The sequence below is a fragment of the Xenopus tropicalis genome, chromosome 1, assembly GCF_000004195.4.
Source record: "Xenopus tropicalis strain Nigerian chromosome 1, UCB_Xtro_10.0, whole genome shotgun sequence".
Taxonomy (NCBI): domain Eukaryota; kingdom Metazoa; phylum Chordata; class Amphibia; order Anura; family Pipidae; genus Xenopus; species Xenopus tropicalis.
Genome location: NC_030677.2, coordinates 45111849 through 45135454, shown reverse-complemented (window position 1 = coordinate 45135454; position 23606 = coordinate 45111849). Strand labels below are relative to the sequence as shown.

At 40.4% G+C, this 23606-nt stretch overlaps 2 protein-coding genes across 3 annotated transcripts in view; one reads left to right on the top strand and one right to left on the bottom strand.

Moving 5' to 3' along the window:
• Positions 1-10382: 10382 nt before the first annotated feature.
• On the bottom strand, positions 10383-21671 carry rwdd4 (RWD domain containing 4). The gene is given in 8 exon segments (NM_001007934.1): positions 10383-10910; positions 11413-11415; positions 11564-11613; positions 12894-13008; positions 17122-17272; positions 17357-17466; positions 20688-20768; positions 21504-21671. Coding segments are annotated over 8 exon segments (567 nt in total). The 5' UTR covers positions 21528-21671; the 3' UTR covers positions 10383-10877.
• Positions 21672-21792: 121 nt separating this feature from the next.
• The window catches only part of trappc11 (trafficking protein particle complex 11), a 28631-nt gene continuing 26817 nt past the window's right edge, over positions 21793-23606 (top strand). Inside the window, 1 exon segment of one of the 2 annotated variants that reach the window (NM_001130331.1) lies at positions 21793-22023. The gene's annotated coding sequence lies outside the window, so the exon portion shown is untranslated. 2 annotated transcript variants of the gene reach the window in all.

The following is a 23606-nucleotide window of genomic DNA, read 5'->3' as shown; positions in this document are numbered from 1 at the left end:
TCTGTGAACCAATCAGTAAGGTGGAAGTAAAAATGAAATATTGAAAATTATAAGAAATAATAGAAAAGCAGGGTCGGACTGGGCTGAAAAAAAAATCCCAGTGGGCCCTGGTGGCCCAGACACGACCCTTGCGGCACTCCCCCTGCCTGACCACTCCTGCCCTGGTGCGTTAAATTAACGCGCTCAAGGAAGGACGTCGGGTGGGGGGCCCTGCGAGGGGGGTTAGGGGGGCCCCTCCGGGGGGAAGAGGCTATGGGCGTGGGCCATATGGGCGGGCTATGGGCGCGGGCCCCGATGGGCCCTTCACCCCCCAGTCCGACCTTGTAGAAAAGTAATTAGATTTTTTCCAAGGTGTCCCAACTCCGGTGGGAGGACAAAAGAACTGGGGGAATGGGGAGGAGCCAGCATCAGATATACAGAGGATCACTTAACCCCTAACATCTGCACTGACAGGAATTGTAGGGAGAAGTGTCAGATCTCCTCTGAACATTTTGTGTTCAATAATGCATGAGGTGCTTGCAGCGTGGAATCGCACTTGCTTTGCCATAGGGTTTGGCAGGATCTTTGTCAGGAACTGAATGCAGCCATTTAGGTGTCAGTAGAAGTGCACAGCAGACTGACAGATTAGCTTGAAACGTAATGTAATTGTGCACTAATGGTACAGCACCACTGACTTTCTGATTTATAACTGGAAAGGATAATACAGGTCCTGCAAAGCAAAGGAAAATAACTTGTGTGGCTAAATGTTTTACCAACTTCTCAGCAGAAAGATTTCTATTTTGTGACATCTCCTTCATAATCCAGACTATTTAATGTTATAGCTGACTCCATATGAAAAAGATTTTAGTATAAAAAAAAAACAAATATAAAAGGAAACATTTCAAATAAATAAAGTTATTCTATATCAGGGGTTGTCCAGACTTTGGGTTTACTTTAGTAAAATGAACAGGGTCTATTAAGGGGTCTATCAGGGTCTGTCAACCTTGGGTACCAATTAGTAATGCACCTCTTTGAACGTTGCTCTTCCTGTAAACTTGCTTCTTAAAGGGATACTGTCATGATTTTTATGGTGTACTTTTTATTTCTAAATTACACTATTTACATAGCAAATCACTCTAACATTTAAAATGTTATTCTTGAACCAACAAATGTATTTTTATTAGTTGCAATATTGGTGTGTAGGCGCCATCTCAGTGCATTGTAAGCTTTCAAAAAAGCCAGCGCTCCATATTAGAACTGCTTTCAGATATCTGATAACCTATTGTTTCTCCTACTCCCATGTAACGGAAGCGGGCTTGAGGTCCCCATACACCAGCAGAACTGCTCGCTTGGCGATGTCGCCAAGCGAGCGGATCTTCACCTGATATCCCCACATTCGGGTGGGCGATATCGGGGAGCGTTTAGGTAAAAAAAAAAAAATTCGATCGTTTGGCATTGGGGCCAAACGATCAGATTATGTGGGCGGAAATGGGACAGTCAGTTCGGGGACCGCATCAAATTTTCTAACCTGCCCGATCGATATCTGGCCAATTTCAGGCCAGATATTGGTCGGCCAGGCCCCTCGTTTCTGCCCCTACACGGGCCGATAAGCTATCGGCCTGTGTATGGGGACCTTTATATTTTGTACTACTGAGTTATTTTCCCATATCTAGCACTTTTAGCAATACAGGTGTCAGGGAGCTGCTACCTTGCTACCTTCCCATTGTTCTGCTGATCTGGGAGGGGGGTGATATCACTCCAACTTGCAGCGCAACAGTAAAATGTGACTGAAGTCATATGGCTATAGCACCTTGGGAAATAAAGAATATGGCTAGCCCCATGTGAAATTTAATTTAAAATTAAATATTAAAAAGTCTGTGTGCATTTTTGAAAACCGGATTTCAATGCAGGATTCTGCTAGAGAAACTCTAATGACTGATGCATTTAGCAAAAAACGTGTTTTCCCATGGTTTTCCTTTAAAATAATAATGACGGCCCTTTTGCTCTATTCTAAGCCACGTTGGTGCCATCTTGACAGCACCTCTAGGGGCCTATTTATAAAGCCGTTAAAAAAGAGCTGTCAAATGCACAACACATTGACATCTAAAGGCCAAGTAGTACCCAATACGATCTGTTATGTTAATAAAGTTGTGTATTAATCTTAGGCGGTTGCTTAAAAATCCAGCATAAAAAGCAGCTGATTGGAAATAAAATTTAATAAAACAACATTTTTAAACAGTGCCACTGTTTTTTTTTCCATTGCCTTTAATAGCTTATATGAGGTTTAGAGAAGTATAAAATACTGCGTATAGGCAGCATAACATAAAATACACATAAATAAATATCCTAAAGTATTTATTTTTTCAACATAAATCATTTTACACAGCTTTATAAATATGCCCTTGTGTGTACATGCTGCCATCTGCTTGGCACATACATAGAACATCTCTGCTACCAGCTCATTGTAACTACCCTAAAGGTTGATCTCATGAAGTTCTACCAATAAAATAGTCACTGGTTAAGATCTACCTTTTTGCCCCCCCCCCCCCTGCTTTTTTTGGTCCTGGATAATACATACATACATACATGATCCCCATTACATTTCCCATGTGGCCAGCAATACCCATCACTGTTTATGCTCAGGTTTTGCCTAAAATTCTCTCAAAGACTTTGCAGTCCCTAGCTGCTACCAACTCTCTTGGAAGTCTCTTCCTAGAATTGTCTGCAGTGTTACTAACTGAATGTTAAACTACCCCTTGCCAGGCCTATACCTCCTTTTTCATTTGTTCAGTAATCCTAAGCAACAATTCTTCTCAGCCATGGTCTTGATTCTTTTAATCCTATTCTTAGGAGAGAAGATTAGTCTAAATACTTGACAACCTTTATAAAAGAAGTAGGCCAAGCAATAAAACAAACATACCCTGGCAGATCGACTGCACATCGCTGGAACACTTCTACTGTATCCTCACACCAAGGCCTTTTCTGTCTGGGCAAACTTTCATTTGCTGTGTGACACAATTCATGGGAATCACTAAAAACTTTTTGTTGTAAAAGTGGAGGGCAACGCTGGCATAGAACTTGCTTGGATGCAGTTGTGCTATGACTATTGTACCTACAGTAGGAGAACCTGACTATTATTGAGGTATAGAGATATATAGTTTCATTTCACAATGATGTCACATAAAGTACAATGTGACATGCTGTTATAGTTTTTTCTTTTTTTAAGCACCATATTACACTCTACCTAATTGGACAAACACAGAATAAATTCCATTCTGAAAATACAAAAGTGTGCATTTTTGCACCAAAATCCACTGTGTGTGGGGAGTATTTATTAACACTGAAGATAAATATCACCGGTGATGTTGCCCATAGCAACCAATCAGCAATTAAATTTGAATGGTCATCTACAAGTTAAAAGCAAAGATCTGATTGGTTGCTGAAAAAGGCTCTCCAGTGACCAAGTAAAACAGCTCCTGTTTAGCTGTGTTTTTCCTAGCATGGGCTAATGTGGCTGAAATGTTGTTCTCCCAGGGACAGTGTCCGGCTACAGAATGCCCACCCTGAAGACCACTCTCTCTTCCTGTGACAGGGTCCCATTATACCCCTCTAGTGTATTTTGATAAAAGACTTTGTGCCATTCCTGTATCTGTCACTGCTTTTGGTTGTAAATTAGAAGGTGTGAAAAACATGCACATTCATAAAAATCTGCTATGAAATCTGTTGCTGAGTGCAAGTAGCCACGGCCTCACGTGTCGCATAATCTCAGAACTGTCATTGCAGCATAGGGCCCTTCCACTGTCCTTTGCAAGCATAGGGTCCAGGATCACTGCCCGTTAGTGATGAGCAAATCTGTCTGATTTCGCTTCCTTAAAAAATGCTTGGCTTTTTTGACGCACAGTATGCCGATGGCAAAATGTGGAATTTCGCAGCAAATCCATGCCTGGCAAAGATTTTCCCTCATTACTACTGCCCGTGTTTAATGCCCCCTAAGTAGAGCTCTGTTTAAAGAGCACTTTCCTCAGACTGTATAAAAAAGCAATTACACAAATTATCACACTCTCTAGTGGCCAACCAAATACTAGCTATAATAATAAATCAGGAAGTGGAATAAAAGAGATACAGAGATGCCATTAACTGCAAAACACATCTTATTCTAAAACTGATTATTCTGAAAGGTGTATTGAGGCCTCTTGGAATTGTAGCCCTCAAAATTTCTAACAAATATGCTGTTCTATTTTTCCCTTTCTCTATAAAAGTCACATGACCTATCACCACCTCTGGGGATTGGTTTAACTTTTTCATTATCCAACTCCCTGTCCCAGACCATTGGACAAATAATCCCAGCCCAGGAGAAGGGTGAATCTGAGCCAGAAGAGGACACGGTGAGTAACTTCACTGTCCCATCAGCTGTAAGTATATTCCATGTATTCTTAAAAATAATTTATGTCTTTATATGACATATAATTCTCTTTGTTGTGTTGCAGTGTGAAGTAGCTGCTGTTGGCTCAGAATCAGTGGCCGAGCTTCTAGTTGCAGAAGGACCATCTGACCCATTTGGCCCATATTCTTAATATTTTTAGTATTCTATTGTTATTCTTTTTACCATTATCATTATTATTATTATTATTATAAGATAACTATAATTTGCTAGCATTTTTTTGCCTCTTAACTATCTGCCTGTACTGGGCAAAGGCACCTTTGAAAAGGTGAGTTGCTGTGTCCCTAATAAGAGTTAAGGTCCCCATACACGCAGAAATGAGGGGCCTGGCTGACCAATATCTGGCCTAAAATTGGCCAGATACCGATCAGCCAGGTTAGAAAATTCAGTCGGATCGGGGGCTCATTGATGCGGTCCCCGAACCGACTGCCCCATTGCCGCCCACATAATCAAATTTTTTTTTTTTTTTACCTAAACGCTCCCCGGTATCACCCACCCGTAGGTGGGGATATCGGGTGAAGATCCGCTCGCTTGGCGATGTGTATGGGGACCTTTAGTAAACTGCTAAAGAATAGGCACTGCCCTTACTGTCTTGTTCCAGGTGCTCCTGGCAGAGTACATGGACACAAAACAGTTATGTGCCCTAAAGACTCTCAAGAAATAACTTACTGGTAGGTTGCAGGCACACTTCATGCTTATTCTTCATTTGGGAACTTATTGAACAAAATGAGTGTTATAGATCTGTGCTGCTGCTTAATCTGACGAATTTGCACACTTATAAAAAGCCAACAGGCTTTGGGATATACGCCAATTCATTAATGTAAGAAGGGGATAATACTGATGATAGCATTTGAACTACTGGGAATCCATTGGGGATTCCCCTGGTTTGAATCTTTTTAAATATGCCCCTAAATATTGTACCTGCCTTAATAAAAGAATGCCATAATCAAGTTAATTATCATTACTCATGACATGGAAGAAGAATGCGGTTTTGGCAGAAGACAGTTTTAATATGAAGGCGAGATGTAAATACTAAAGGTTGGCATGCCAGAGGAAAATATAAAAAACTTATCTGGGGATCAACAAAACAAATGGTAAATTGGTTAAAACTGTATCGTTTGCCATTGGGGATACAAATGTGTGGGCCTGATATTGCAGGTTAATGTGGCTGATGTTACTGGCGCTCAGCTGTTAATGTATCTGCTATTCATAATTTTAAGAATATTTTTGACATAATGTTTTACCCCATACAACTGGAGCTGTCTTCCCAAAGAGACTATTCCCAATACAAAGTTGCAGTCAGCTAGAGACAAAGAACTGTCTGTGTGTGCAGGACAGCAAAACCTTCTGTACATAAGCTGATCACCAAGAGAAGGGGCCGGCTGGGGTCCAGTACCTAGGGAAGCAGCCCTGCTCACACAATACATTGAGACGTAATATCCTGAAAGATACTTTAGAAGACAAAACCAAATGACATAAGGTAAAATACACTGACCAACCGCAGTCTTCCAGAAGAAGTGCAACATCTATGTAAGCCAATGACAGTATTTTCCTTGTACACTTTCAGCTTGACTTCACTCCTCTTTCTCTGTGAGACATTAGCTGTGGTGCTCCTTCTAATAACATCCATACTCTTCTTCAGTCAGATGAGCTTCATGTAGTTAACTGTGTTTTTTCTGAGGCAAATAACTTTCTAAGCAAAATTAAACAGAAGCAGTCTGGAAAACAACAAAACAAGTTTTGACAGGTTGGCCACTTATTGTACAGCGCTGCGGAATATGTTGGCGCTTTATAAATAAATGTTAGTAATAACTAGTCACCTTTCTCTCTGCTGTGTGTGCAAGTCTGATAATAATAATAATAATAATAATAATAATAATAATAATAATATATAGCATAGCACCAATGTGGCACTTGATATCACTTGCAGGAGGGTAAGAAACAGTGATGTATTGACAGGAGACCATGTGACACTTACACAGAGTCCACAGTCCGCAGTCCGCAGTCCCCTACACCCCTATTTTGTTTAAATAAAAAAAGAACATGCCACCCTAGGCACAGGCCCTCTGGTGCCTTATTATATATATGCCCCTAGCTGTAGGAAAACTGTTAGGTACAAACTACATCGACCAACATGCACTGGGAGAGGCATGTCAGGTACACTAGAGGAGTAAAAACTTTAGTGAGTTTCCAAAGTACAAACCCAGCAAGGCTCCAAAGACTAGGCCAAATCTGTACCATGGTAGGTTTGTACTTTGGAAACCCGCCTGAGCTTTACATTAGTAGCCCAGTTTGGCAGAAAAAACGGCCAACCTGGCATCCCTAGTTGGGGGCTCCAGGACTGAATGGTGATTTTTCTGGGTTGAGAAAGCAGCAGGGCTTACAAGGGAGTGCATAGATGGAGTTTTGAGATAATTGGGTCCTGGGTGTCACTGTGAGTGCAAGAGGCATTTTTTTCACTGGGCCCCATTTTATTTGTTGGCAGGGCCTTCCCCGAGGGGCTCCAATTTTTAGTCTACCAGTTATTTGTGCCCCTTGGAAGGTAGGTCCTGCCAACAAGCTTATTTTTTAGTATGGGACCACAGGATTACTATTGGTGGCACTGTACAGAACATAGAATGAAGAATCACTAATATAAATACTCCAACTTTGTAAATATGATCATTTGTAGAAAAGCAGACAGGCCACATGTAAAGATGCCAGTCAGGTTCCTCATCCTAAAATTAGGTCACACAGACTGTAATTGGAGGGATATTATTGTCAAACTGATTAAAATCTACCCAATGACCAAAGATACATGTCTGTATATGGTCAACTTACATTAATAGTTGCTTTTGTATGCTTTGTATTTGCTTAATCTCGGTTTCATGTTAGCAGCATGTTCAGTGCTACCATGGGGGGGGCAGCAGTCAATGACCCTATAGAAGAAGGGGGCCCCATGATCCATAAAGATATCATTTGGGGACAGGAGGGAATGTGGAGCTTTGGGATTTCAATATATTGTGGGCAGGGATTGTGCATAAATGGGTGTGTCCATTTGTTTTGTGGGGGGGCTTCCTCCTTCATCTACCTAGGGAGACTGAATGGCCCTGTAACTTAGTGTAATGGGGCCCCATGATTACTGATAGCAGCCTTGTGCATGTTCTCCAGGCATAATGATAGACCGGTTGTGTTCTGGTAGTTGTTCTAACTTTCAAGAACAGCCAGATATAAGTTTCTTACTCTCTAAAATGCTATACAAATGTGCAACCTTGACAACCTCCTCACCCCACCACCCCCAAGAACCTGTATTGGGGATAGGTTTGGGGAGTTCTGTTTCCTGATCAATGGAACCATGGTTTCGCACATTCTGCTTACCTTGGGGTTCACTAGTTGGGATGTCATTTCACAAGTCACTGCTCCAGATTGAGTCTGTAGTTTAGTTGTAATGCAGCGCAGCAGTGAAGGGATAAGGGTTGGGCACAGATGCTCCCAGCTGACAGATGGAGGAGAACTGCAGCCTTGGAGCTGAGCAAACTGCATTCATCCCCATGGAAACTCATAATACTCTGAAGGGCAGCAGGGGCCTGAGCAGACCTCCTTTTCATACATTCGGCTTTTCATTTCCATCTCTGTGGGTGAAAGGTCCCCAGTCTGCATTCAGATCAGCAGAGTAACAAACGCTGGGCCAAAAAGTTTTTCCCTTTATATTCAGTGACAGAGTAACATGTTCCTGCACCCCCATCCATTCCTACACAGCCGGGGAACTTCAGGAGCCAAAACCTTCATTCTCATCTGTTCAAGGACATGTGTGTGACCCCCCCAACCCCATCTACCAGGCAAATAGATATGACCTGATTCAGTTGGGGCCCATGTGAAAACGGCAGAGAAAGTGTATATTTGCATAATGAAAGAAAAGGGTAATTCTGAGCAACTTTATAGTACATTAATTAAATGTGGTCCATGGTTTTGAAGTTATTTGTAAATGTAAGCGCTACTGAAGCAATGATGGATTGTGGGACTGCTTTCCAGAGAATCTGTGCACCAACCATTATGGAAAGCAGAGGGACTTTAGGTCCCAGAATCCATCATTTCACAATGGAACAAGGTGAGAGGGGGGTTGAATTACACTATGAGTCTAAGGGGGCTGGGGAGATGGTCCCTGCAAATATAGATACTATCATGGTTTCCTTCAGTCTGTGGAAACAGGTATGTCTGTCTAAATGTACAATAAAACATACATTTATATTTATTTCTGGCAGTTTAGATAATCTACTGCACCTTTTCTACTTAAGCCCAACTGAGTGGGAGGTATTTTTCCCTATAATCAGACATTGATCATTTATTTTGTATAACTGTAATTGTTTCTCTCCTCTGCTCTTCTGGTTCTGACTCCTGAAACAATGTAGCAGAGTCAGAACCAGAGAACAAGGAAGGGAAACACACACTCTATTTCAATTTCATTTACATATACATTTTAAACCACTGACAATACGTAATTAATAAATATTGAAAGGTTTCTCAGAATTAAAGTTTTCTTAATGCAAAAAAAAAAAAATGTTTTGGGGTGGAGCACTCCTTTAATCCAGGTGAGAATCTATAGTACTATATAAAAACTGAGGTGCACCCCTGGCACAAAGCATCCGAATAAACAAAAATCCCTTCTGAATAGCATGCAAATCTGGTAGATATAGCCAGACATAAAAAGCTGTATAATAAAAGTCCTTTTCTAATTAAACATGAAAACCAGATTCTTGTTTAAAAATCTCAGCTGTCAGTCATACATTGACTTCTCCGTATCTATGCCTTTGCCACAACTATCACTGCCCTCATTCCCATTTCCTGCTCATTATCTGTAATTGTGTAACCTGCGCAAGGTCTTGGGCATCATGGGTTCTCCTTATTGGAGCATACATAAGATTTTGGGATGATGTAAACTTTGCCTTCATTGTGTCCACAATATGTTGCCTGTCTGTATGCTCTTATTGTGGATTACAAAAGAATGAAGAAAAGAAGATTTAAATAACTTGTACATTGTAAGCAGTTTATTAAACTGGTTTATTTTGCTTGACTAACTAGAAATTTGGAATTCTTCTTAAGGCTGGTGGCACATGGGGAGATAGTTGAAAGACAGAGTGACACATATGCCACCCCACCAGCTATTCACTTTCTTGCCAGTGGGATGGCAATTCAGCATAAGGTAGCAAAGATTTGACACAGGCGACTAATCTCCCCATGTGCCACCAGCCTAAGACTGACAGGTGCCCATTAAGAAATGAATTGCGCCTATTGCTGCAGAAGATGGCACTTTTAAAAAATACGGGGCTGTCCGCCAGAGCAATGGCTGGGGGGCAGGTATAGGGAGTGTGTTGTTAAAGTTCTTGATAATCCTGGAAGCCATGCTTGATAGTTACTGGTGGGAGCTGAAGGTAACACATACATTGCTGCCTTAGATATTATGTAGCGTATGGTTGAATGGCTGAAACAGCAGCATTTTCACATATTCAACCTAGAAATGTTTGGGGACCATTGGTTTAGTTTTGCTGCAAACTGTCATTCACAATATTCCAGTCCAAACTGAATCCCTGGTCAGAGTACTGCTGTAGGAGCACCATGTCACAGTCCTTTGGAGTGGCTATGTTTTTCTATGCAATATCTAAATTCAGTTATGCAGATTTGGGTGCTGCCAAACAAATTTTAAAAAATCCCTACGTGCGAGGACTGAGTCGGGCTGTTGATGTGGTTATGTCCCAGTGGTTCTCCATAGACATGTACTATGATCTGACTTTTGGCCCAAGAAAAACAATCCAACTGGGTGCAGCCTCTGGATGCATTTAGCAGAAATCCGCCACTGTATACACCTTTCTTCTGTACAGTGAGGTAGAATATGGTGCTTTCAGTAAGAGAGACAGTAGGAAAATATTTAAACTGAACCAGGAGGGGAAAGCCCCAGTAGAAGAGACGTTAAACTGAGGGAAACGTATACAAGGAATTTCTTTATACAACACATAATAACAATTAAAACAAGGTGCATAATTAGTTTCACACCAGTTATTAAGTGACCCCCCCAGGCACAGGACCCTGAGAAAAATGTTTAAAAAAAAAAAGGAACACAAATTGGATTTCAATTGGATTTAAAGTATTACAGGCTTTCAGTGGCTGGAATCACACTGCTTATAAACCTAAAAGCACAAAATATCTCAGCCTCGGCATAGTAGAAGCATCATTTTGCAAGGCAGAAAAGAATTCTCCCAAAACATCCACAAACAAATAGAATAATTTCTAGCGAATGTGTCACAGATAACATAAATGCTGCAATGCCAATATAAGATAATTTAGTAAAAAGACACACTGTTTATTGAACAGGACCTCTAGAAAATGTCTTTTAATCTCTTTAATAAATAAGTGTTGTAAAATAAACTATAGAAGGTCGTTTTCTTGATGGTGTTTGATGTATTAAAAGATTCCAAGCTCTTTTTTAGTCGTCCTCATTGGATCCCGTCTTTGACAGCTGCAGAAAAAACGCAAATCAGTGGAATTGGCAACAGGCAGGTTTCTAAGTAAAACAATAATCCTTACCAAAATATGTTTTTTAAGGGATGGTTCACTTTTAAGTTAACTTTTAGTATGGATAGAATGGCCAATTGTTTTCAGTTGGTCTTCATTTTTCTTATTTTGTATTGGTGTTATTCGCATTTTTCTCTTTTCAGCTGTGAGATGGGGGGGGGGGGGGGTCACTGAAGAGCAATCAGTGTCATTTAACAGACAGTAATGAGACTTATTCATGCCCAGATTTAGGTAGGGAGTTGGTCAAAACTAACCCATGTGCTCACTTTTTCAAAAATCGCCAAACTGCCATATAATGCTGTAGGATCCCAGTTGATCTATCTAAACTGATAAGGTACTGAGGCAGAGTCTGTCAGCTCAAACTAATGGGACAACAGCTAGTGTATTCATGGTTATGGCCAGTCACTTTTGAAAATGGAATTATTAAAATCTGATTTTATACTCACATGCTGGTATAGATGAGCATCCACATGCAACAGAATGATGGCATGAGGGGGAAGAAAAAGAAAAGTCAGACCAAAGACAACATCTATTCATGGAGGCTTTTTTTTTTTTTTTTAATATTCACATACAAATGAGGTGTTTTTTTGTAATTACCTTAATAACATCAACCCAGTTCCACCCACGAGGAAGCTCGCCTTTATGATCTAAAAATCAAAACACATACTATCACATGTGCCCGAATAACAGAGTAACATAAACAGTAGCTGATGGCAAGCAGAGCCCTGCAAATGCCGTATATACCAAACAATATCATAAAAAGACATGTGCCACTTTCATTTGAACCCTTTCACTGCCAGCCAATTTACCATAAAAATGTACAAACAGCTAAGCACTGTTTTGACATTTTGTGCTGTTTCATTAAGGGCATTTTCAGAGAGAAAAGTTTAGTTCATCTAGGAACACTATATGTTGTTGTCCTAGACTAGGGGTCCCCAACCTTTCTTACTTGGGAGCCACAGTCAAATGTAAAAAGACTTGGGGAGCAACACAAGCATCATAAAAGTTCACAGAGGTGCCAAATAAGGGCTGAGATTGGCTATTAGGCAGCCTCTATGCACACTATCAGCTTACAGGAGGCTTTATATGATAGTTAATTTTGTTTTTATTCAACCAAAACTTGCCACCAAGTCAGGAATTAAAAAATAACTACCTGGTTTGGGGGCACTAAGAGCAACATCCAAGGGGTTGGTGAGCAACATGTTGCCCCCGAGCCACTGGTTGGGGATCACTGTCGTAGACAATCTAGGATTTCTGTCTCCCTGAAGTTTTGTGAAATTCCATTTCTATAAAAGATATGACACTAACTACCTAAAACCAGCCCTCCCCCCCACTAAATTTTTCATAATAGAGAGGAATATAGTAAACAGTGCAAACTTGCAGCATGCAAATATCCATGCTTAACACTTCAGCCCCTGAAAATGTAACACAGTTTGTGTTTTGTGTTGCAAGAGTCCCTAATAGTTCACCCTCATAAATAAGCTACATATAAGATACACTTTCTAAAGCTGGCCATACACGCACCGATAATATCGTACGAAACCATAGAAGGCGCCTGAGCAAAATCTGCCGTCAGGGCTGAATCGGCAGAAGGAGGTAGAAATCCTATTGTTTCTACCTCCTTATCTGTTGTTTCAGCCCTGACGGTGTGTGGCGGATCTGACGATGTTTAGTGCGACCGATGGTCGCATGAAACATCGCCAGATCGCCACGTGTGTGGCCACCTTTATCCAATCTACCAAACTGAAAATCCCCCGTGGTTATCATGTATATTTGGAAAATAATGTGTTTTGTTAACTTAATACTACTAGGCAAATCGCTATTTCTCAAGAGAGACCACAGAGGAAAAAATTAGTCAACAACCCCTTTAATCTATCCTTTAAATGAAACAAGATCTGAAGACCTATCACCCAACTGTTATACTTACCTATTTTATCTGCTAATTTTCTCTTTTGGGCTTTTGTCAGCTGCTCCTTTTTATCTTTTTTCTTACTAGTTGCTGTTACACTTGCCGTCTCTACTGTGATGTCATTTCCCGGTGCCTGAAACAACAGAAGTTAATGTCACATAAGCCAAGGGCCACAGTTGTATGTTACCAAAAGAAAACTGCGGTCAGGGAAACCAAGAATGAAAAAATAAAGCACTGGAAATCCTAGAAAGTAATCTGATGCCTTGTTCATCATGCATAGGAAAATATGATTTTTTTTCATAAAAGAATAGGCAGAATCTATTACCAACTCAAGTCCTAAATACTGTGCTGATTTTTAGCAAAAGTTTTTAGGTGTATACTGTCCCTTAAGCTAAGTCAAAGGAGGCCATGCACCTTGGGATCTGCCAAGGTTACCACCCACCCATTTACTGGGACAAACTGGGCTGATCAGATCATGCTTTAGCCTTATGGCTAACCATTAGACAAGGGCCTCATCAACAATTTTCAAGCCTGCAAGATAAATATCCGGCCAATATAGGAGACCTGATCAAATAGTCTATCAGGAGGCCCCAATATACAGGTTAGTAAGCTGCTGAGTTGGAAGTTAATATTGGCTCAGACTTACGTATGAGACTAGGGGCGCACCTGATAAATTTGATAAAGTTTGGGGTCCCTGGTGTAACTTAGAGGGTAACTGAGGAGTTCCACACCCATATGCATCTCACTCCCGGAGCCTCCCCATCTCTTTTGACACAACCTCACTACCTAGCTTAATTGGTTGATGGACCTAATACACCGGAACTGCTGCCAGATTTATACCCTGTAATGTTATACCCATCCTTGTAATAAACTCTGGAGACGATGTCTATTGCAATTGTATAACTAAAATCAAATACTGCGTTTTATCCTATTGTATTGTCAGATGTATTACTTTTATGTTTTATGTTTATATGATAATTAATAAAATACAACTTTTTAAAAAAAGGTAAAGGTTGCAAAACATTTTACTCAAGAAAATCTGCTCTGCCCACACTGATGTAAAAGTACAGAGCTTTGGCATTACACCACAATTGCACCAAGTCTGAGGTTGTATTAAGAAAAAAAAAAAAAAAAAACTTTCTGCAGTGAATCAAAAACACACTTCTTCATAAATATTTACGATGGGGATGGGGTTTAAAATCATGAGTAAGGAGAACTTTATAGCTCTATAAAGAGAACTTTTAGGCTAAGGACCCACAGAGCGGTTCAGTTGTCAGCGATAGATCTCTGCTATCATGGCAACTAACCAATCCGACCGAAATGGTTTTGCACTGGCGACAACAGCAGTCAGGACTAAATTCACTAAGTTATGATATACTCCACAGTGCCACCTTGTGGTGAAACAAAATTTTTTTATCCACATGTTGAAAGATGCACAGTTTGATGCACAGTTTGTTTAATCTTGCTTGTGATGACCTCATGTTGGTGCCTCTTTGGTTGTGGGGGGGGGGGGGGGGGGAACATGTAAAAATATATCACTATTACTAAAATTTTGTTTGGGTGTATGTTTGGCCAGAGTGCTGACACTTTTGGACTTAATAGATGAAAAGCGCCAGCACTCACGTCTAAAGGCATACAGGAGTGCAGTTCCAACCTGAAGAACTTTTAGAAAGGTTACATGGCTGTTAATTAACAGTCTTACTATGTGTTGCTTGTTTTTTTTACATATCTTTTTTCTCACAGTCATTTTATGCACTCTTTTTTTGTAGTATTCCTTCTCGGTGATGTATGATGACATCATCTACATTTATACTATAATACTGTGCCATAAATTGCACAATATACCAAAGATGAGGTCTTACCAAGGATCTAGAAATAGAAAATACTCTATACTATATGCTATAGTATAGACTATACTAAGGGGCTGATTTACTAAGAAACAAATTCGAATTGGAAAAATTCTGTTTGGAAAACGAACATTTTGCGACTTTTTCGTATTTTTTGCGATTTTTTCGTCGCCTTTACGACTTTTCGGAAATTGTCGCGACTTTTTCGTAACCATTACGACTTGCGCGAAAAGTCGCGACTTTTTCGTAGCCATTACGATTCGCTCGTATCTTGTTGCGACTTTTTCTTATTGAGCGCTCGTAAGCGGCGGGCAAAACCTCCCATAGGACTCAATGGCACCCTGCAGCTCCAACCCGGCCCAAGGAAAGTCTCCCATAGGGCTCAATGGCACTCTGCAGCTCCAACCCGGCCCAAGGAAAGTCTCCCATAGGGCTCAATGGCACTCTGCAGCTCCAACCTGGCCCAAGGAAAGTCTCCCATAGGGCTCAATGGCACTCTGCAGCTCCAACCTGGCCCAAGGAAAGTCTCCCATAGGGCTCAATGGCACTCTGCAGCTCCAACCTGGCCCAAGGAAAGCCTCCCATAGGGCTCAATGGCACTCTGCAGCTCCAACCCGGCCCAAGGAAAGTCTCCCATAGGGCTCAATGGCACTCTGCAGCTCCAACCTGGCCCAAGAAAAGTCTCCCATAGGGCTCAATGGCACTCTGCAGCTCCAACCCGGCCCAAGGAAAGTCTCCCATAGGGCTCAATGGCACTCTGCAGCTCCAACCCGGCCCAAGGAAAGCCTCCCATAGGGCTCAATGGCACTCTGCAGCTCCAACCCGGCCCAAGGAAAGTCTCCCATAGGGCTCAATGGCACTCTGCAGCTCCAACCCGGCCCAAGGAAAGTCTCCCATAGGGCTCAATGGCACTCTGCAGCTCCAACCTGGCCCAAGAAAAGTCACCATACTGAAGCTTGAATGAATCGAATCTTTCGTACTCGGCGCGAAAGCTGCGAAAAAGTCGCGATTTTTCGCGCAAGTCGTAACGCTACGAAAAAGTCGCAAAATTTTGCGAAACATTCGGAATGGCTACGAAAAAGTTGCGACAATTTTATCGCAAAATACCGATCATTACGAAAAAAACGCAATCGGACGCATTCGGCCCGTTCGTGGGTTAGTAAATGTGCCCCTTAGTGGTGTGTATTTTCAAATAATCTAGTTTTGTTTGAATTTCCTCCTGTGTCAAACAGCCATCTATATTTAAAGGAGAAGGAAAAGTAAAATCATGGGTGGGGGCAAAATAAAAGGCACTCCAAATAATTATAATCACCTACCTGATACCCTGGGCCGGTGCTCCTGTTACCAGAAAACTGCAACGGACCAGGGTATCAGTTCTTCCCCTTGAAACTGGGTGAATTGAAAAGGAAACCTTCATCAACTGGTTACCCACTGGTGTTACCAGAAAAAAAGATTGTTTTAAAACCCTGGCCTTCTCAGTGTTTCCCTCAGCCAATTTATCTGTATAAAGCCGATCACAGTTGTATTTACCAGTCTCAATGTTAACCTTTCCGTTAAATCAAAGCATTTTCTAAGGTGATTATTTGTCAGAAAACAATCCATACGAGTAATCTTAGCTTTTATTGCCCCTTTTTTGTCTGGCAGCCTAAAATATTAGCCACTGAAACCAAAGAGAATTAGGGTTTTTACTAAACAAAAAAAGTATTACAGTGACAATACTGAAATGGCTATGAATGGAATATTTTAAATGTGGGTAAAGAATTCTCTCTAACTATAATGGAACTACAAACTTCACAGCTTTGCCATTTTCAAGACATAGCTGCTAAATTAACCTGAAAGCAAAGAAAGGAAGGACATAAAAAAACCTTCTCCCAGAGAACAGACAAACAATATCAGTATGTTATGGAAGGTGTAGTTTCATGAAAAATATTTTCTAATATTATCTAAATTCACACTCTACTGCAGTGATACCCAACCAGTGGCTTGAACCTTAAAGCAGTTGCTTATTCTTGAACTCCTGGCTTGGGGGCACATTTTGGTTGCACAAAACAACATAGCCTCCTGTCCATAGTCCACAAAGGGGCTACCAAAAAGCTAGTCATGGCCCTTATTTAGCACCCCAGGAACTTTTTTCATGTTTGTGTTACTCCCAAACTCTTTTTACATTTGAATGTGGCTCATGGGTAAAAATAAAAAAAGATTGGGTAAAAACAAAAAATGGAAGCACATTTTTAACAGTAGAACTGTAGTCCTATGAATAAGGTTCACAATTTCCAGGCTTATACAGTGCTTGTATTAATAAATTAAACAATCCAATTCACTGTAATATGGATACAGTACCATTATACATGTTTTTTATACATATATAAAATGTAAAAGTGAAAAGAAAATAAACTTACATTGGTATTGCTATGGGGCTGGTGGTTTTCCATTAAATCTTCTTTGTTGTCTTTGGCAAACTCAAACAGTGTGTAAGTCATGGCTGTGCCAAGATTGGCATCTACCTGCTCCTGTAACTTGCTTAGTATACTTTGCTTAACAGCTGGAGAGCTTTGTGATAAACACAGAAAGGTAATATGAGGAGCTTTAAAACATAGATCAGCAAAGAAAATGCATCAGAGTTTCAACACTTACATCTGATTATTAAAAAATGCATTCATTGAAATGGTAGGGGGGCCGTCTGGGTACGTTTCGGGCCAGGATATGTCAATAAGGAAGGCTTTGGAATCACCGTTGTCACCAACCTGTAAGGCAGCAAAATATTTTTAATTAAAGGAAGTAATATATTTTTAAAGCAACAATATAAGATATAACATTTAATAGTAATACTTCTGGCTATTTACAGTATACTTCATGCTCTAAACATACATCTTCTGCATATTTGCATTTAGACAGTCAAAGTTTAAAATCATTTGTAGTCAATGACTGCCTGATGTCTGGAACCAATGGACATCAACAAATGTTGTGCTTGTTTCCCAGTAATGCTTTGCAAGGCTTTCACTGTCACTGCTTGTTTGTTGGTCTTTCTGCTTCAGTTTTGTCTTCAGAAAGTGAAATGCACAATCAATTGTGTTGAAGTCAATATTCAACAATATATTTATCTTCTTTGCCTGCAGAAGCTCTTGCATTGCATTTGCAGTATGTTTCAGGTCATTGTCCATCTGTACTGTGAAGTGCCGTCCATTTAGTTTTTAAGCATTTGGCTGAATCAGAGCAGACACTATAGACCTACACACTTCAGAATACATCCAGCTGCTTCTGTCAGTAGTCACATCTTCAATAAACACTAGCAAACCAGTTCCATTCGCAGCCACACATGCCCGTGCCATAACACTGCTTCTTCCATGTCTCAGATTTTATTTATGCTTTGGATCATGGATCCTGTTTCTCTCTCTCTCCATCCTCTTCTCTTCCCATCAATCTGCTAAACATGTTGATTCCACCTGTCCTAAGAGTATTGTTCCAAACTGGGCAGGCTTTTTTTCTGGCAAATTTTAAATTAGGCCTTCCTTCTCTTGAGGTTTACCAATAGTGCACCTTGTGGTTAACCCTCTATGATTACTTTCATGACGTTTTCTATTGTAGACTTTAATACTCCTACCTCCCGGTGTTCTTGACTTGGCTAGATATTGTAGATGGGTTTTTCTTCACCATGGAAAGAATTCTGCGATCATCCAGTAAAGCCATCCAGGCCTTTTAGTGTTGTTGAGCTCATGAGCATCTTTAAAGTGATACAGACACGAAAAAATGACTTTTCAAATTATGAATCTACATAAAAAGTTACCTATAAGTCATGTTGATCTTTTTTCACTGTTAGGACTGGTTTTGTATGTAATTGTTGCTTGAAGTTCCTAAACCTGACTGTTTTGCCAACCTGACAACCTGTCCTGCTGCACAAATATGGCAGCCCCCCCACATAGAAAAATATGGGGGATCAGATAAGGAATGGAAAAGCATCAGAAAATACTTTTTTGGCAAAATTATAAAGCTCATGCAAAGACAATGTTATGATAGATGTAAAAAAGGTTTCATTTCTGGTGTCAGTATCTCTTTAAGAAAATACCAAATTGTTGATTTAATCACTCCTAATATTACTGCCATGTCTCCGACGGGTTTCTTTTGTTTTCTAAATATAATGATGACCTGCTTTACTTGCTTTGCTGGCTCTTTAAACCTCATCATGTTATAATAAATAAAAAGGTAAAAAATAAAAAAAGGTATAAATTCTGTTGGCAGTGCGTCTTTAATTGTTAATGAAATAATGACGAAATTTCTCAAACCTGGCCATGGAACATCTTAAACATCTCAATATTGTTTGGTAAAAGGTTAAAATAACTATCAATTTCCAAACATTTATGGACCTAACTATACATGCTGGTTTGTGCTGTCATTCTTATTACAACTGCTATAGGTAGTGGCTACAAGCTCTATAAGGTATTCTCTATAAACTTCACCAGATCAACATGATTTTTTGATAAGCTTGTGTTAAAGGAACAGTAACACTAAAAAATAAAAATGTTTTAAAATAATTAAAATATAACGTACTGTTGCCCTGCACTGGTAAAAGTTGCGTGTTTGCTTCAGAAAGACTACTATAGTTAATAGAAATAGCTGCTGTGTAGCCCCGGGGGCAGCCATTTAAATTGAAAAAAGGAGAAAAGGCACAGGTTACATAAGAAGATACCAGATAAACTGTGTAGAATACAATGGGAATCTGTTACTTATCTGTTATCTGCTTAGTAACCTGTGCCTTTTCTCCTTTTTTCAATTTAAATGGCTGACCCCATGGCTACACAGCAGGGTATTTATATAAACTGCAGTAGTGTTTATGAAGAAAACACACAACTTTTACCAGTGCAGAGCAATAGTATATAATATATTAATTATTTCTATACACTTTCATTTTTTGGTGTTACTGTTCCTTTAAGCTGATGTCTAGCAGGAGATACATAGTAGCTAGGCAGAACAGAGATTATCTTTCACAATTTTAGGAAAATATAGAGTAATTGGAACTCTGCAACTCTCTGTTTGTAATATAAACATTTTGAAAGTAATTAGCATAAGGCAGTGCCAGCAAAATGATTTCAAAGACCAAGAAAAGCTGCAACAGGAGTATGATCCTCAAATCTTGCTCAGTGTGTTTACTGGAAAATGCCATTAAATTGTGACCACCGTGATCACAATTCAAAAGGGAAACAAATATTTCCTATTGCAACTACTTTAGAGTCATGGTACGTTATCCTTCACACTTTTGTACCAGCAACATTGTAAAACAGTACTACAACAGTTAAGATAATCTGTTGAAATGTTTTTGTTTTTTTTTTTTTTGTTTAAACCAGCAGCTCATTGAAGCTCTTCTTTTGCCAAGACAGCCCTTAGGAAACAAAAATGGGCTCTGTTCCTGATGAGCAAGTATACCTTATCAGTGTACAAGCAAAATGTTACCAGCAAGGATATGAAGAAAAAGCAGGGAATTATGAAAAACATGGCAAAGAGAATCAGAATGATACATTTTCCCTGTTACTCAGTTGCGGTTTGGGCTGGTGGACAGCATGGTGTCGTAGTGGTTAAGAGGTTTCTGCTTTGCAGCACTGAGCTCCTAAATTTGATTCCAGCCGGGGGGGGGGGGGGGGGGCTTAGAACAAGTAGAAAATGATGTGTTTTTACATAAAATGTTTTGTCCTCTGGCTTCTAAGTTTGTTTGTTTGTGCACAGCTTAAAGGCCTCAAAACATACAGGAAGGCTAATTAGCTCCTAATGTAATTGTCCATAATGTGCGTGAATGTTAAATTGTACGCTCGCTGTGCCAGGCACTCAAGTGAATGATATATAATCTCTGTAATGCACTTCAGAATTTGTCAGTTCTTTATATAAAGCAAACATTTGCTATTTACTTTTCATCAAGTCTAATGAGATTGATTAGATATTAAGCATGATACATGAAACAATATATCTAAATGTATACCCGGTACTGGAAACATGTAGGTCCCAGCTCCTTGAAGCTGTCGTCCCCTTCATAAATTGATCGCAAAGCTTCCAGCTCCATCTGCAAAGCATAGATGTTAGAAATATGGTACAAAGAAACTAGGTTAAGAAATTTAAGGCTTTAAAAAAAGCTAATTTTCTTAGTGAACATTAACCTTGTGACAGTGATTTACTGCTGAGCAGGTAACCATTCATGTGAAGCCTTTGACACTAACAAGCCAAAGTAAAAGTGACATTAGCCTGACAGCACACCAGTGCCATCCTATGAATGTCTGAGGTAGCATGAGCCACTGCATTCCATATTATTTCTGCCTTCTTGCCCATAAAACAAGTTCAATGCTAGAGAAGTATTGGTTGTCACAAATAAAACAGTTTAGTAGGGCTGCCATCTTTTCTAGGAAACAATAACAGCTTTCCTGTCTCTTTTAATTATTGGAATCAGATATCATGTCTGTAAATGGCAGCCAGATAGGTGTTGCCATTTATGCCATAGAATTGTAATGCAGAGTGAGTTCTAAGTAGAGCTGACAGATCTAAATGGTGGCATGCTTTCCAAGAAGCCTATAACTATTACAGTCAGCATTCATGTGTTAGTTAATACATGTGCAGTCACTTTTGTGGCAAAAAAAAGACAATCAAAAGAAAATAAAAGCCATTTATTTCATGCAATAAGCAAATGGTGCCCACACACGAATGCTTGAGTGTGAAACAAGTCCTGTTAGCACATCCTCCCAACACTTGTATAATCCCAAACTTTGCCTGGTGTTTCCTAATCGCACCCAGGCTAAACACTTACCTCTTGATCCTCGTTAGCAGCCATGCTTTTGTATAAGTTCCGTCCTAAATATGTATCCTTTTTCACTGACACATGTACTCCCCTTATATCGAGCCGAGTAAGTAACCCCAGCAAGTATTAGCAAGTACCCCTGCCCATGCACTCTAGTTACTCTCGCCACCCCTCCTCCATACACATAGGCACAGTATTGGGAACTAGAACAACTACGTAATCGCTGTGCGACAGCCCGAAAAGCTCTAAGCTGCCATTTTTATTAAGGGTAGCCTCCCTTTGGCATTCACGTACTGCAGCTATTACTGACCTTAACAAAAATGTCTGACTCTGCGTTTTAGCTAGTTCTGAAAGGCAATCAGCTGACACTCTGGGCTGAGTCCATGTTCCGGTTTCCAGTGCGATTGATATCCTGCAAGGATTTGTCACCGTAGAATGTTACCTGTACTTGTCGGAGCCGGGAGTTAGGGGTGAAGATTACGTGTGTGGGTTGCTGGGGCTTTACATCGTGTGTGACTGAGCTGATCAGGTAATGCGGATAGAACTGGGGTCTCCCTGGAAACTCGGACCCCGTGTTTCTGTCGGTAGTGAATGCATAGTGGGGTGCTTGCCCTCTGCTTCCTGAGGTACGGGTCCCACCTGGTAATGAGCCAACGCTTTGCTGAACTACAAATGGCTGATTCTTCCTGCTATGGTTCAGCTTGGGCTGCTCTTCATCGGTTTAAACCACAATGACCGTAAAAAAACTCCTCGGTGCTGCTTTGCTGATTATTATTTAGTTCAGATCTATAATTGTATAGTGCTGTGTAACTTGCTGGTTCTTTATAAATAAATTATGAGGCTCATGATGATACAACCTGTCCATTGCACAGTCCCCAGCTGTCACTCAACTGTATCTTACAGCCTTGCACACTGCATGAGGCTGAGATGTGCTGCTGGGAGTTGTAGTCCATACAGCAATTACAGGGGCACAACACACAAACGAGTTGAATGACAGTATAATTATTGAGGTAACTGTATTGCTTTCCAAAGTGTTGCAAAGAAATCTCAATGAAATTGCTTTCTAATGATCAGTTTAGTAGAGTGGGACCAGGCCTAGACTGCAGATTGTGGCAAATGCCAGAATGCAGTAAAATTCCTTGCACAGTCACTAGTTATTGGCCCTGTGGGGGCTGTTTGGGTCTCTGTCTACTTGAAACTCCAGGGCCTGTTTTGAATCTCAATCTGGACCTTAGTATTATTGTCTCTAAAATTGTTCATATTGTGCTATTGTTTTCTAATTTTTAAAGTGGTACTGTCACCTAGGCATAAAAAGCTGTATAATAAAAGTCCTTTTTAAGTTATACATGAAACCAAAACTCTTTCTTTATTAACACATCCATGCCCACTATAAAATCATTTTAACATCCCAGCTGTCAATCATATATTGCCTGCCCCACCTCTATGCCTTAGGCACTTTCAATTCAGAACTTCTTAAGTTAAGAACCCACGGAGAGGTTGAGTCACCCTCAATAGATCTCTGCTATCGAGGGGGCGACAAATCGATCTGAAAAGGCTTTCCATCAGCAATCCCAAGTCGCCTGCAGGAGGAAACTTCGCACTCAGCACACTGCCCTGTAGGATAGGAATCAATCAACTGCTAATCTGACCTGATCCAATATGGAACTGAAGCCTGTCTTTGCTTGTGTGACTGCTGGCCTGTGATTGGCTATCCCCTCCTAATGTACTCTTGGCAGGGACCATTAGGACATGCCCACCCTTCATTTGAAACACAGACAGGGACCTGCGAGGATCTATAGGGAGCTCCAGTAAAGTTTTTAGCCCAAAGTGAAACCAGCACCATAAATTATTCATGATTCATAACAAGATTGGAGATTTTAACACCTCCTGTAGAACCTCCCCAACTGGTGAAAAAATCCTATTTGTGACTAGTGCAACCCAAGTCTTGAGAAAGCTGTTGCTAAATGGGTGTCAACCTAGGGAGGGAGTAGGACACTTAAATCTGTGGATCTGTGGAGGCTATTCATAGGTTGCACTAGGCATAGCTAGTCTCTTTTCTGCTGTTGTCCCCCACAAGGTGCTGCTTGCGGTCAAAATTTAAATCCACCTTAG